Here is a 15,152-nt window from a genome sequence, read left to right as displayed (position 1 = left end):
TTTACAGACCCTATCTTGCTCACTGTATGCTGCTGGAGCCTGGAAAAAGTTCACTGTATGTTACTTGGGGGGCTGGGGGTCACTCAGAGGGGGCACAGTGATCCCTGGGGGATAGGGGGGCAGTGCCTCAGGCATTGATGAATGGTATATTGTATGTGCACCACACATATCATGTGCCTTATTGGGGATGCTCAGACACAGCAACACACAGGCAGTGAGAAGAAAGGAGGCCATACACTAGGCGACCAACCAACCAATCGACCATCCAATTCGATTATTATAATCGAATTGGATGAAAATTGGTGCTGCCAAGTGCATGCCCGACCGACAAAGCGACCAATTTCAGGACAGAAATTGGCCGCACAGTCGATTGCGCATGTTTGAAAATTTCGGGCTGAGGTTGGTTGGTCGGGTGCGCAGCAGTGCGGCAGCCGATTTGCGAACGAGCGACGAGACGACGAACCCCCCCAGCTGCAATGTATAAATATATGCAGTGTGTTAGGTGTGTAGTGCATTTGATGCATGACGATACAAATCCAACAGCTATCATAGCCATTCACTAATGTAAACAAAACAGAGGTTTTGCAAGCATTGTTTTACTTTTCTGATTGATATTGCACTTCCTATAGAGCTCTATATGTCACTCAAAGATGTTCCTGACTAACAAATAAGGACAAAAACCCTCTACCCTGTATAGGAGAGCAGAAACGCAATCTGTTGGCAGGCGGCCTGAGCAGGCGGCCTGACGCACGCACGTGACCGACAAACCAGCTCTCAATGCGTTCCAGCACCAGCCAATCACTGAAAGAAGTGAGACCACGGAAGTGACGCTGCCAGGAACCGAAAGTGTTTCCTGTCTGAAAGCATTTGAAGTCGGTACTAGCGTGACTGTGTACGTATGATGGTGCTTGTTATAAAATGCCTGGAGTAGTTGCTTATCTGTTGTATATTTATGTATATGATAACGTAATTTACGGCATGAATTGTAGAGTACAGAGTAGTTACTGGTAACCTGTAGGATGCGCTGCGTTTGCCATGGTGTGTCGAGTTATGAATGGTGTGCTGTTTGATGCACACATATGTTTGATGCACACATAGCTCATACTGCTGTGTGTGGTCTCGTCCCAGAAACGCACCAACACAGTGCCAGCCACAATCTGACTTATATATGAATATAGTTATTGTAAAAAGAAGTTCAGGTGGTATGTACAGTAATAACTCGGGAACCAAGCAGAAATAATGGTAACATTGCACTGGCAGGAAACTGGGAGCTAGTCTAGTTGTAGTAAATTATGCCCATGCTATTCGGTCAAGCATAACGCTTCATGCTGTTGCTGTGTCTGATTGTGCTGCCTGGATATTTACGCTGGCCAACATGCGCAGTATGATCTTGTACTGCGTTAAGGCCCGGTTCACATTAGTGTTCCCTGTCCGGATTCGCCGGGCCGGATCTGGACCGTATACTGTACAAACGGAACGTACGTTCCGCATTGCAATGCAAAGGCTATGCGGATGTTCACACGTCCGTTCCGTACAGTACGGAGCCGGACCGGATCCGGACACTTTTCCAACATGTGCTATTTTTCAGTCCGGATCATCCAGCCCATGCACCCGGACCGGAGCCTGACTGCACCATCCGGAAATAGAAAGCAATGGGAAACGGAAGCATAGAACACACTGGCTACAAACACCTGACGTTCTACCCGAATTCCTATGCATATTCTAGCGGCGATTTTGGATGGGGACACATGGGAAGCATTTTGGAGTGGAGCAGCAGTGACTTTAACGTGCTGGAGCTGTTTGGCAGTATGTCGGAGGTGGAGGTGAGGCCTAAACAGCGGAGGACCTGATTCCACAGGTGCACCTTTTGCTGACCTGCCAGACCCCAAAATTTTTATTTATTTGTACTCTCTTTTGCCAAACGGATCCGGATCGCAGCCTGATGTACACCGTACGGTTCCGGTCAGGTCATCCGGTCTGTTTGGCAGAGAAACGCAAGTGTGAACGTGGCCTAATTCATGTTCTTTTATGCTGTGGACGATATCTCCACAGTCACGCCTCGTACACTCCCCACCTTTGAGGGCATGGAGGGGACACCCTCCCACACACCCCACCCCCACGAACTATAAATTGCAACCCCCAAAACCTGTCAGTTCCCGAAATAGGTTTGTTTTACCAATCTCGAGAACCCACAGGGTTTCGGGACTGCAAATTGGCACAGTAGTAGTTTTTGAGGGTCTTCTCCGAATACATTTGAAATTGGTGCAGGATACAGCCGGTATATGGCTGATCCTGCTGATGCACAAGTCCCAGCCGTGTTGATTACCTTTAGGCCGCCATGGATGGTGGGGAATTATGTGATTCGGCTTCCAGCTATTGCTGGAGGCCGAATTATTGTGTTTTAAAAGCAACATCAGCTCAGTCTTCTGACGGCGATGACATTACTCACTGAGCGCTGCTATAGATGTAATTCGTATTATAGTCTATGGTGGCGCCGGTTGCACCCAAATCTTCCTGCACTGAAAAGCACTGCTCCGCCGTCTCGATACCATTTAAATTTGGGGAGTGTAAAAGGTGTGGCTGCTGAGATATTTGATGTAATTCGTTTAAATTTACTGCTGACCATGCACATAACTCAGACCGGAAGGCAGCACAATCTGACACAGCGCTGGAAACGGGAATATGATTCTGTCCACAATCACTTTTGTGGAATTTCCCCTCCTGTCGTGTCACCACCCCCTCCCTCTAGGTTGTAAGCCTTTGTCAGGGCCCTCCCTCTCTTGTGTATCGTACTTGATCGTGCACTCTGCCACAGAATGGTGTGAACTAGTATTGTTAGGACTACTACTCAAGTGTATGATCTGGAATTGTATGTCTTACTGCTTATTACCTGAATTATGTTGTCTGTCACCCCTATCATTGTCTCTAATTCTATTTATTGCACAGCTCTGTGTAATATATTAGCGCTATATTAATCCAACTAATAGGTTGCCTGCTGAGTCCCCTAAACTAGACTAGCACTCAGTTTCTGGAGCTTGTATAGTTGAGGTGAGTTAGCATGAAAGTCGATAGGGAACTATTCTCCAATCACAGCAATGTCTGCAACTTTAAACATTCTAACTAGCCGAATACTGTGGGCATATCATTACTACAACCTATCTGAAACCTAGCAGTATGTGCTGTCTACCCATTCACATTAGTAGAATTTCCTTATGGACTTTCACGCTTCAACCATACTAGTGCTAACTTTTCCTAGTCCTGTGACAGCATTCAGTGAGACAGTCTGATTTCATTTTCGTATAGGCTTGTCCAACAGCTCATGTCAAATAAATCAGCATACTTTTAATATTTGAGGTGGTGATGGGAGCTTTGTGCCTTTGTCACCTTCTCTCTGGCCCAGCCATGTCCTTGGCTTTGCAGGGAAGTCTGTGAGTTTGAGATGGTCAATTAGATGCTATTCTGGCTTACATGCAGATTGAATTAAAACTGTATATGGAACAAGTATAGTTGAGGTAACCCAGCAAGAACATTAATAAGGAATAGTTCTCCAATTACAGCAAGGTCTACAACTTGAAGCATTCTAATTGGCCAAATAGTGTGTGTTTGTTATTACATCATGCAATCTGAAAGTGTAACTGTCAGGCATAAAATCAAAAATCAATTCTTTATTTTTATCTGGTAAACAAGTGATAAGGATGCTAACCAGGTAATCAGGCAGTTAAAAATCACTCTTAAGCTGGCCATACACTAGGCCGATTCCCCGCCGATTAACAGCAGATTCGATTACTGGGATCGAATCTGCTGTCAAATCGTTAACGCTAAATTTCGATCTATTTTGTCCCAAAATAGATCAATCCCGTCGATCGCTCCGTGCGGGAAATTACTGTTGATGGCCCGCGGGTAGGGAGCGCGTCACTAGCGGCGTTCGACGACCGCCGCAATACAGCTGCAATACATTACCTGCTCCGCCGGCGCGTATCCCCCCGGTCACCGCTGCTCCGTCTCCGCGCTGGGCTCCGGATCCAGCAGGCTTCACTTCGTCATGTCCCGGCAGGAAGTTTAAACAGTAGAGGGCGCTCTACTGTTTAAACTTCCCCCAGACAGGAAGAAGTGAAGCCTGCTGGATCCGGAGACCAGAGCGGAGAAGACAACAGCAGAGATCGGGGGAGTCGCGCCGGCCGGAGCAGGTAATGTATGCGGGGGGGGGGGGGGGGTAAGCGGCAGCAGCAGCAGCACCACCACAACCACAACCACCACCACAGATTGTGAACGGTTTCAGGCTGAAATCGATTCACAATCTGTTTGCAGTAAAGGTAGCCATACGATCCCTCGCTGATCAGATTCAATCAGAAAGGGATCTATCTGTTGGTCGAGTCTGATGGCAAATTGACCAGTGTATGGCTACCTTTAGTTTTCTTATCTCTTAGTTTTCTTAAGCTGGCCAAACACTGGCCCGATTTGCGCCCGTTTCGACAGTAGATTCGATCACTTGGATCGAATCTGCTGCCAAACGGTCGCGCTAAACGCACCCGCCGATCCGATTTCCACCCAAAATCGGATCGGTCCTTCGATCGCGCCGTGCGGGAAATTACCGTCGATCGCCCGCGGGTAGGGAGCGCGTCGTTAGCGGCGGCCGATACGATCAAGTATACATTACCTGACACTGGCTCACCGGGCATCTTCTCTGCGCTGCACCGCTCTAGAGGGTGCTCTATTTGAACTTCCTGGTCACGGAGTGACACAGTGTACGCTGGGATGCGGTGCAGCGCGGAGAAGAGGACCCGGAGCCAGCTTCAGGTAATGTATACTGGGGGGGGGGGGACAGGCGGCAGGAGCAGCTCAACAGATTGTGATCGGTTTCAGCCTGAAACCGATTCACAATCTGTTTGCAGTAAAGGCAGCCATACGATCCCTCTCTGATCAGATTCGATCAGATAGGGATCTGTCAGTTGGTCGATCTAATGGCAAATCGACCAGTGTATGGCTACCTTTTATCCATAAAACAACATTCCCCAGTTTTCGTAGCTCTTATATGGTACATCTGCCGCACAAAGGAAGTTGCAGGGCATGCTGGGTTGTCTTTTTTTTGCTGCTTTACTTTTCCCTCTGACTTAACTAATGCAGCCTGATTGGCTGAGGCCTCTTTCCCTCCTGGTTTACCCTCCCACACCTCTGTTCCTCTCTGGTTGGCCAATAGGTGGGAGTGCCTGAAGACTGGGATGAGGGCGGGCAATGTATACACAATTAGGTAGAGGCAAGTAAGGGAGGAAATTACATCAGAATTGGCTTCAAAATAGACACCGTTAAGATGGAGAATCCTAAGCAGGATTGTCTCTTTTTTTTTTACTATCGTAAAATCACTAAAATCAAAGCATGGGCAGTGCAATACATATGTGAGTAGAGCAAGTATTTATCTACTTATATATGTGTTTTTTGTTCTGAGATAGTATTGTTGACAGCTCCTCTAGAAACAGGTAAGAATAACAAATTACACATACCTGGAGCTTCCTCCAGCCCCCTTCAGGCCAATTGCTCCCTCACTGTTATCCCAGACTGCCTCAATCCTCCGCTAGACGGCCTGGTAAATCCACCAGTCAACTTCGGTTGGCCCATGCACAGTCTGGCCGCGCATTCATGCTAAGAACGACTTCTGATATGTACTGGGCCATCCAGCTGGGGATTAGAGCGGCCTGGGGAGACAGCGAGAGAGAGATCCTCCTGAAGGGGGCTGGAGGAAGCCCCAGGTATATATACATTTTTTTTTGTCCCCATTTCAGGTTTCATTTAAGCTACAGTTACAGTGGGCGGTGCATTATGTCAGACAATATAATCGTATTGCTAACACACTGCAGTTATATTGTAATGGTGTCATCCACAGTGGCACGTCAGCAGTGTGGTGTGATGGAATATGTTGGCATAATGCAAGCCATGCTGTGTGGTACTGGACAAAGTACAGTTGCGGTGACCTGTATGCTTCACTACATGCGCTGCATTGCACGTGACATGCATGATGCAAGTTTTTCCCTACATTGCGATTCTGTGTTGACAGGGTACACATCACAGCACCCAAGTGTGAATGTAGCCTTTGTCATGATTTTAAGCAGAAATCTGATCTGTGATGCATTCTTACCTAGTCCCCTTTCAGATGGACAGGTGAAGGCAGTGAATTCACCGCCTGTCCGCTGCTCTCTTGCATTGGCCCGAGTATTTGTTAAAACTTGGTACCAGCGGATAGTCACATCTGAGCCTTACCATGTTTTTTGTCACTGAGTAACACCACCACGTGTCAAGCTCTGCCATTCAGCTGTATTTAAATTGCACCTGAGTGGCGCATGTGGGTAACAGTTGGGATTCTCGACAAGCATGTAGTTCATCCATCTGAAAGAGGCCTAAGCTTTCATCCAGAATGATAATAAACGATTGTCTTGGACAATGGTAATTGAGCATCTGTGTGTAGGTTTAGAGCTTCTCCATCCCCTTTTCACTTCTGTTCATTGGTAATCTATTTTCAAGGTCTGATGGAAATCCTATTACATATGCCTAGAACTGTTATTACAAGATCTCCGGTATCCAGTTTAATGTAGGAGATAAAATCAGTGGGAAAACAATATTATTATTATTTATTGTATTCATAGAGCACCAATATATTACGCAGCACTGGACAATAAATACATACAGTGATGCAAAGTATGACAGATGTAACAAGATTATACAACATACAGTGGCATAGCTAGGAAGCTGTGGGCCCCATTGCAAGTTTTACATTGGTGCCCCCCAAGCACTCTGTACATAACAATTGATACGGCGATCCAAAACCAATCAAGGACTACCACAGTGTCGGAGGTGCCATACGGGGATGGGGAACAGTATTAATCATTACTAATATTCAAAGCATCAATAGAAGTGAATATTATCAGCACTGGACCAATAAAGAGCTAATACGGTTTGAGAGGGTGGACCCCGATGCAGTCGCAACCTCTGCACCCCCTTTTGCTACGCCACTGACAACATAAGACAATGCTATACAAGGCAAACTGGGTCCAAAATATGTGATTTGGGAATGGTTAGGTAGGACCAGTAATAGAAGTATGAGGCTGTCATAGGAAAGGAGCACACGATCATGTAGAATATACTAGGGATGGGAGGACCCTGCCAAAGGCTTACAGTCTAAGGGATATGACCCAACACCTTGAAAATATATGATCATCTCAGAACTGTTGCTTTGCACTAACATTATTCTTTCTTCTACAGTCTCCATTTGTTTGATGTCATGGCTGGTATTCTGTTTGAAGATATCTTTGATGTAAAGGATATTGACCCTGAAGGAAGAAAATTTGATCGAGGTAAATTATGTCTAGTCTTTTCATTTTTTTGCTCCATCGATTGTTGTTGGTGGTTAATTCACTGGTTTTTTTTTGTCATGTAGCAAAATCACTATTAAATCTAATCTCTTTTCAGGCTTGTTGACCTTGTTTTGTTTTCCTGTTTCCCAGTTTCCAGACTGCACTGTGAAAGCGAGTCATTCAAGATGGACCTAATTCTCGATGTAAACATTCAAGTCTATCCTGTGGATCTTGGTTAGCATATTTTTTTTTCCTTTCATTATTTTTATTCTCAGCACTGTATAACTGTAATTCACATCTGTGAATCATATTTTCAGGTGATAAATTCCGTCTGGTTATTGCCAACACACTTTATGAGGATGGAACATTAGATGATGGAGAGTACAACCCTAATGATGACCGCCCTTCCAGGTGCGCAGCGATGCTTGTGATAAAAATATAGTTACATAGTCTATAGTTGTATCTAACTTAAAGATTCCTGCAATTATCCTAAATTGGCTGAAAAAGTGCAAGAGACGCAGTAAAAGAGGAGAAAATGTTGGAAAGTACTCATAACTGGTATAAGAAATATGAGAACATCCTGGAAGACCTCCGGAAGTTTTCATATCCCATTAATCTGTACTGACAGTGGAAGCATTTAATGTAACAAGATTTAAGATGGGGAGAGGATAAATGGAAAATATTGGGAAATGAGGCAAGTAAATGAGATTTTGGCAAATTACGCATCTAAGTATTATGCAGAGCGCCTATCATGGGCTTGTAAAATGGCAGCAGAGTGAAGCTAAGAATTCTGGGTAAATTGCTTCACAGTTCTACAGTTTTCCCATGGTCATAATTCTCTCTATACGCTTTGTACAAAACTGAATATAGTTTTCAATACACATATACTGTGCCATGGGGCTGCAGATTACAGTAGTTTTCCAAACTACCCATTACAAAGCCTTCTTTATATCGCTTGAGAAAGTGTCACGAATGGCTACTAGATCAGTTGTCTTCCTGTGGCACTTACCTGAATATCTCCTGAACACAAGGCACTACTATACTTATGCACATTAACCTCTCTGGTGGTACGGACGATGAGCCTGATTTGTCCAGGGAAAAATAGCTGAAAACAGTATGGATGTGTCAAGCTCGTCCAGCAGTTCTAAGATAGGGTTTTGTTTTTTCCACATTTAAAGTTTGCGTTCCTATGAACATTTTCAGATGCTCTAGAAACCAGCAAGTGAAAATTTGCACACACATATGAATTTTAATGCGAAAATTATATGCCCAAAACTGCATGTTTTCTGCCATAATGCAGAAAAAATGTGTAAATACTTCATGAAAATTAGTTCAGCAACTCTTTGCACAGAAATCAGCAGAAATTGAACGCCAGGGAGGTTAAAAGATTTGATAAAGTTAACTTGCAGCTGTTATAGCTGTGCGTAAAATAGAGCCACACTGGTACTTGAGGACCTAACTAGAAGTAGATCTCTTTACATGCATGCATGATAGAAGATCTAACTTTCCTAACTATGGGATGATTTAGAGCTGACTTAAAACCATGAGATAAAAAATGTCAAGCTACAAGGTATCTATGGAGGGTAACATATTTGCAAGTCTTTGCCCAGTGATATGCTTTGTCTACATGAAAAAAAAATCCCCAAAACGTCTACTGCTGCACCAAAAATAGGGCTTATACTTTGAGAAAATAGAGCGGTGTTTATCTGCACCAAAAATAGGGCTTATACTTTGAGAAAATAGAGCGGTGTTTATCTGAAGTGCGAGATAAAAAAGAGGAAGAGGCGTAGACTCTTCCTTCCTTTCCTGGTAAAACCATAGGTACTCATGAGCCGCATCAGTCTTGGTTGTCACAAGGATAGATCATGATGAGAATTGTTCTCAGTAAGGTCATGTAATACTAATCAGTAATGCACACCTTTTTATAAGCCTTCTGCAAGCTAATACAAAAGAAGGTGCTGCAGCTAAAATGGGCATGGGACCACCATATAATTCAAATTTTTGAAGACATTTCTGTGACAGTAATCTGGTGAAGATCACTTTAAAGGGGCACTATGGAAAAAAAAATGTAAATTATTTCTACCACCTACTGTAAGTGACAGCAACATATGAGAAAAGTAATTTATGGCTCATTTTACTCTGGACAAAATGTACTTTTTATTTGGCTATGTTTGCACATTTTAAATTTTACAATTTTTCGCCATAGTGCTCCTTTAACCACTTCACATCCAGACCTTGTTTTCCCCTAATTGACCAGAGCAGTTTTGACGCTTTAGCTGTGTCCCTTTTTAATCAGCTATAACTTCATCTGTACTCATGCCACTTAAATTATCTATATATCATTTTTTTCAAGACAAACTAAGCTTTCATTGGGGGGTATTTGGTCCCAAGTAAAATGTTTCTCTCTATGCATTTTAATGTGAAAAATTGTGAAAAAAATAAAAAAATGCATAATTTCTCAATTTTGACCAATTTCTGTTTAAAAATAAAAAGTGCTATTGACAAAAACTGTGCCACCAGTTAAAGTCGCCCCAGTATAGATATCCAGATGTGTCCCCAGTATCACCCCCCCCCCCCCCAAGTATAGCTAGATGTGTTCCCAATATCAGCCCCTCCCCCTCCCCCCCCCCCCCCCCCCAGCATACCCAGATGTGTCCCCTGTGTTTACCACCCCCAGAATAGATTGACAGATGCACCCCCAGGAATAGTGATCCTCTTTATAGCCAGATGTGTCCCAGGGATCAGAATTACCCCATTATGGCCAGATGTACACCCAGGATTTGCGCTGCCCCCCCCCCCCCCATTATAGCCAAATGTGCCCCTAGTATTTGGTTATGGCCCCCCTAGGTGCCCAGATGTGCCAAATTATTAAATTCCCCCACCCCTTAGTTAATCAGTTGTCCCCCAGTAGATATGTACCCCCCCTTTTACATATCCTACCCTCCACCCCACATTATTGATAGCCAGATGTACCCCCCCCCCCCCCCATCAGGCAGCCCCCTCCTTGCAAAAATCATTAAAAAATCCTCCAGCAAGCAGCCTCACTCACCTTACCTCGTTCCTGCGACTATCCTGAAGTCCGAGCCTCCTATCCCCGCTCTGCAGTCAGCCGCGTAATGACTGTTACCCGGGTCCTGGCTTGATGACGTCATCAAGCCGGGACCCGGGTAGTCGGCAATACGCGGCTGAATGCAGAGCGGGGATCGGAGGCTCGGGCTTCAGGATAGTCGCAGGAACGAGGTAAGGTGAGTGAGGCTCCTTGCTGGAGGATTTTTTTTTAATGATTTCTGCACGGAGGGGGACAGATGAAGGATCGCTGCAGTTCACTACTGCAGTGATCGTTCATGGATGGGGGGGTGGACTAATTGGCTACAAGGGAACATGTTCCCTTTTACCAATTAGTAATGCAGCTGAAAGTGCCGGGGGGTGCGCTCTGAAGCGCACCCGATCGTGCACAGCAGGGCTGCAAACTTAGTCAGTATATCTACGACATGGTGGCTTGGAGGGTGCCACAGATGACGTAGACAGAGCCGGGACAAGGTCCTCCAGCACCCAAGGCTGAGACACCAAAGTGCGCCCCTCCATCCCTGCCACCCCAACCGTCACACACTGATTGCTATTAGACTAAGAGGCGCCACAGGGCCCACAACCTCCCCAACACCTTAATATCTAGTTATCTGGCTTGCAGTCACTGCCATGTATCCCCTTTTCTTATTTATTTCTGCTTCAAACACAATTAGGAATGAGGCCTAGTGCACACCAGAGCGGTTCGGCTGCGGTTTGCGATCCGCTTGCAGGTGCGGATCCGCTAGGGTAATGTATTTCAATGGGCTGGTGCACACCAGAGCGGGAGGCGTTTTGCAGAAACGCATACTCCCGGGCTGCTGCAGATTTTGGATTGCGGATGCGTTTCTGCCTCAATGTTAAGTATAGGAAAAATGCAAACCGCTCTGAAAAACGGCACTTCAGAGCGGTTTGCCAGGCGTTTTTGTTACAGTAGCTGTTCAGTAACAGCTTTACTGTAACAATACATGAAATCTACTACACCAAAAACACTTCACAAAACCGCAAAATGCTAGCTGAAACGCTACAGAAAAAGAAGAAAAAGCGTTTCAAAATCTGCTAGCATTTTGCGGATCTGCTAGCGTTTTTTGGTGTGCACCAGGCCTGACAGCTGAATGAATTCTGCGCCTCCTCCTACACTGCGCCCTGAGGCTGGAGCCTCTCCAGCCTATGCCTCGGCCCGGCCCTGGACAGAGATATACTGTAGCAGTGGAAAAAGTGGTTAATAATGCATGCTGCAAATAAGTAAATATTTGGGGACCATTTTTTTTTCTCAAGTTTTGCTGGTAAATAGTAACCTTGTCAAGAGCAAAACTGTATACTGGGAACACATTAGAATGGCCATCATGGTTTTTAACCTATTTTAGTTCCTGGACGTAGAAACTACGTCCAGGAACCATGCGCGCTCCCGCGGCCGATCGCGCGCGCTCCCGGCCCGCGGTTCGTTAGCCAGGCATTCCTCTCCCCCGCTGAAAAAGCGACCGCTTCTCTCGGAAGCTTCGCTTTTTCAGGCTGTTGCCTCCCCCATGCGTCTCTCTAAGCGTATGTTACGCTTAGAGTGACGTCATGTAAACAAACTCATGGCCGCCATCTTGTGGCCAAAAAGTAAAACTACAACTAAAAGTAAAAAAATAAATAAAACTCAAGACACATTTACATTATAAAACTATTGTTTACATCCCACCCTCCCATAAATACCCAAATAAAATGTTTAATATTAAAAAAAAAAAACATGTAAATATTTACCTAAGGGTCTAAACTTTTTAAATATCAATGTGAAGATGAAATATTTCTATATTTTTATTATTTTAAACTTCTAAATAGTGATAGATGGAAAACGGAAAAAATGCACCTTTATTTCCAAATAAAATATTGTCGCCATACATTGTGATAGGGACATAATTTTTTACGGTGTAATAACCGGGACATATGGGCAAATATAATACGTGAGTTTTAATTATGGAGGCATGTATTATTTTAAAACTATAATGGCTGAAAACTGAGAAATAATGAATTTTTTTCTGTTTTTTTTTTCTTATTCTTCCTGTTAAAATGCATTTACAGTAAAGTGGCTCTTAGCAAAATGTACCCCTCAAAAAAAGCCTAATTGGTGGTGGAAAAAACAAGATATAGATCAGTTCATTGTGATAAGTAGTGATAAAGTTATAATCAATGGGAGGTGAACATTGCTCAAGTGAAAACGACGGAACGCGAATGGGTTAAATGTGCTGTTTATTAGTGTGACACTCCACCTTTGGTAAGAAGTACAAATCCCCTAAAGGTCATCTCTACAAAATGCTAGAATTAGTGTCACATGGAATTTCAGATTGCATGCTTCTATTCTGATCATAATTTCCCTGAATCAGGAAAAAAGGGTGCAGGAGCTCCTACAGAAAAAAAGGCCGCCGCATTGGCGCCTACGATAAAAGCCACGATTAGCGGTAAAAAAGGGAAAATTGGACGCATGGCTGCGATCAGGAGCCTGCTGGCGACGAAGTGTACACCTTTTTGCTGCAAATCAATGCTTTTAGTTTGCCACTAAGAAGCTAATTTGAGGCTCCCAATTATCAGCAATCATTAAAACATTTCCACATTCGCAGGCGCCCGATAGAATCGCAGGTGCCGGGGTTTTGTGGAAATACAAATTGCAGCATTGCATAGCGGCACCTGCGGACATGCTTAATGATTGGCGCCCAAAATTAGCTTCTTATCTGCAGTATCGCAGCTATACCTTGGAGGGGGTAGGGTTAGGTGGGGGGGGGGGGGGGTTAGGCACCACTGGGGGGGGGGGGGGGGCTAAGGTTTAGTTTAGGCACCACCAGGGGGGTCTTGAGGTTAGGCACCATGGGGGGGGTCTAAGGGTTAGGAACCACCAGGGGAGGGTTCTGTTTGAGAGTAGGGTTCAGGTTAGCTATAGTAAAATATTGGTAAATATTACCGATATTTTACTAAGGAATTCAGCAGTAGAATATCGCTAATTGTAGCGATATTCTACTAGCTGCAATCCCGTGCGCCCTTTTTTCCAGGCGTCTTCATTTTATGTATGCTAATTTCCCAACCATTCAGTCATAATACCATATATTCTGTCAATGTGGACGTGTCCTTGTTACTACCCATCAACTCACTGCAGGTGTGAAATATAGCTAACAAGATCTCCTGCCTTGTCCAGATGATTACCCATGCCATCAAACAAACAAAAAATACATGGGCTGTCTGTTATATATAGCTTTTGGATAGGCGGCTGCAAATTGGAACGGAAAGGTAATTTTTAATATCATTAACCCTTTCCATATTATAGGGCAGTGTTCTCCCCAGGCTCTTTTAGCCGGGTGCTCCACCCGGCTAGTTTTGGTGAGCACCTGGCTGTCATCGGCTCACCTCCTCTTATGCTGTAAGCAGAGTTGCTCACCAAAGCACCGGCCCTGCATTCTCCTCTCGCTCCACCCGGCTACGTTTTCACACCACCCGGCTACTATTTCATGCCACCCGGCTGGAAAAAAAATTCTGGGGAGAACACTGTAGGGCATCCATGTCCCCCTAACTATCAATCGCTGATTAGAGGGGCCTGATGACTTGTAGGGCTGGATACGAGGGCACGGCTAGCGGTAGCCCAAACACGCTTATGTATTACATGGCGCAGCGTGGTGCCGGAAGTGATCAAAGTGTCAGACTTAGTGCGACAATTGGATCAGTAGTACAACTATCCATTTTCAGAGGTGCTGACAATCAAGAGCTGTGGAGAGCGCTTAGTGGATTGGAAAGGGTTAAATTGCAAAATCATTTGTGCAGCACCAGTACATGTATAGCGGAATGTCACTATAATAGGCTGAGTGTGATAGTTCATTTTTCTGGAAGCCTTGGTAATCTGTGAATAACATCATATCTTCTGTTTCCAGAGCTGACCAATTTGAATATGTCATGTATGGAAAGGTCTACAGGATAGAAGGAGATGAAACTTCCACAGAAGCTGCTACTCGGCTGTAAGTATTCCAGAATATAATGATCACCCTACACCTCATATCGCTAAACCATCTGTCCGTTTATAGCACATTTATTTTTCTCGGGTTTTCTACAGGTCTGCATATGTATCATATGGAGGTCTGCTTATGAGGTTACAAGGAGATGCCAACAACTTGCATGGCTTTGAAGTGGATTCTCGGATTTACCTTATGATGAAGAAGCTTGCCTTCTGAATAAAGACATTAAGAAACAACAGAGTTGTTGTTCTGTATTATGCTTTGAGAAGAGCCCCATCGTCTAGTTTAGGATGAATGAGTTCAAGGAGTTCTTTGAACTTTGTATGTTTTTGTATTTAATTAAACTATATTTTGATATGTTTTCTGTTTATTTGCATGGAAATATGCCTACATTTTGAGAACGCTGATTTTTATGTATATTTGTTTTTGTTGTTGAAAATTTCACAACTATAAATGAAGAAATTATATGTAAGAAAAATGTATGGCATATACATTCATGAAGTTAAAAGGATAACAATACTTTGGGAAACCACAGCAAAACGGTTAAATCGAAAACTTAGTATCCAACTTTATGGTATCAACATTACAAAATTTTCTGATAAAAAGTTTTTTTTGCCCTAAACAGGATCTTCAGAGACAGTCGATCAATTACAAAGATCATACAGTTTGACAGATTTGGCAGGGGATAATGTATACTGTTTGCAAAATTGTCCAATCTTCAGGCCTTCAAAAAAAATCTAGAATCAAACAAACCTAATAATTAGTATAC

The 15,152-nt window shown here is 44.1% G+C and overlaps 1 protein-coding gene across 1 annotated transcript; it reads left to right on the top strand.

Annotated features, from left to right (window-relative positions):
* Positions 1-815: 815 nt before the first annotated feature.
* POLR2H (RNA polymerase II, I and III subunit H) lies at positions 816-14,751 on the top strand. Its single transcript, XM_068279347.1, has 6 exons — positions 816-892; positions 7,252-7,343; positions 7,494-7,577; positions 7,661-7,754; positions 14,303-14,386; positions 14,482-14,751. The coding sequence occupies exons 2-6, from the start codon at positions 7,271-7,273 to the stop codon at positions 14,597-14,599; spliced, it is 453 nt and encodes a 150-aa protein (XP_068135448.1). The 5' UTR covers positions 816-892; positions 7,252-7,270; the 3' UTR covers positions 14,600-14,751.
* The last annotated feature ends 401 nt before the right edge of the window (positions 14,752-15,152 follow it).

The sequence above is a fragment of the Hyperolius riggenbachi genome, chromosome 4 (genome assembly GCF_040937935.1).
Source record: "Hyperolius riggenbachi isolate aHypRig1 chromosome 4, aHypRig1.pri, whole genome shotgun sequence".
Lineage (NCBI taxonomy): Eukaryota > Metazoa > Chordata > Amphibia > Anura > Hyperoliidae > Hyperolius > Hyperolius riggenbachi.
This window is presented reverse-complemented; position numbering and strand designations above follow the sequence as displayed.

Coding starts and splice junctions, on each gene's coding strand:
- POLR2H (XM_068279347.1), top strand. CDS start 7,271: ATGGCTGGTATTCTGTTTGAAGATATCTTTGATGTAAAGGATATTGAC. Junction 7,755..14,302: donor AATGATGACCGCCCTTCCAG/GTGCGCAGCGAT, acceptor TTCTGTTTCCAG/AGCTGACCAATTTGAATATG. Junction 14,387..14,481: donor ACAGAAGCTGCTACTCGGCT/GTAAGTATTCCA, acceptor GGTTTTCTACAG/GTCTGCATATGTATCATATG.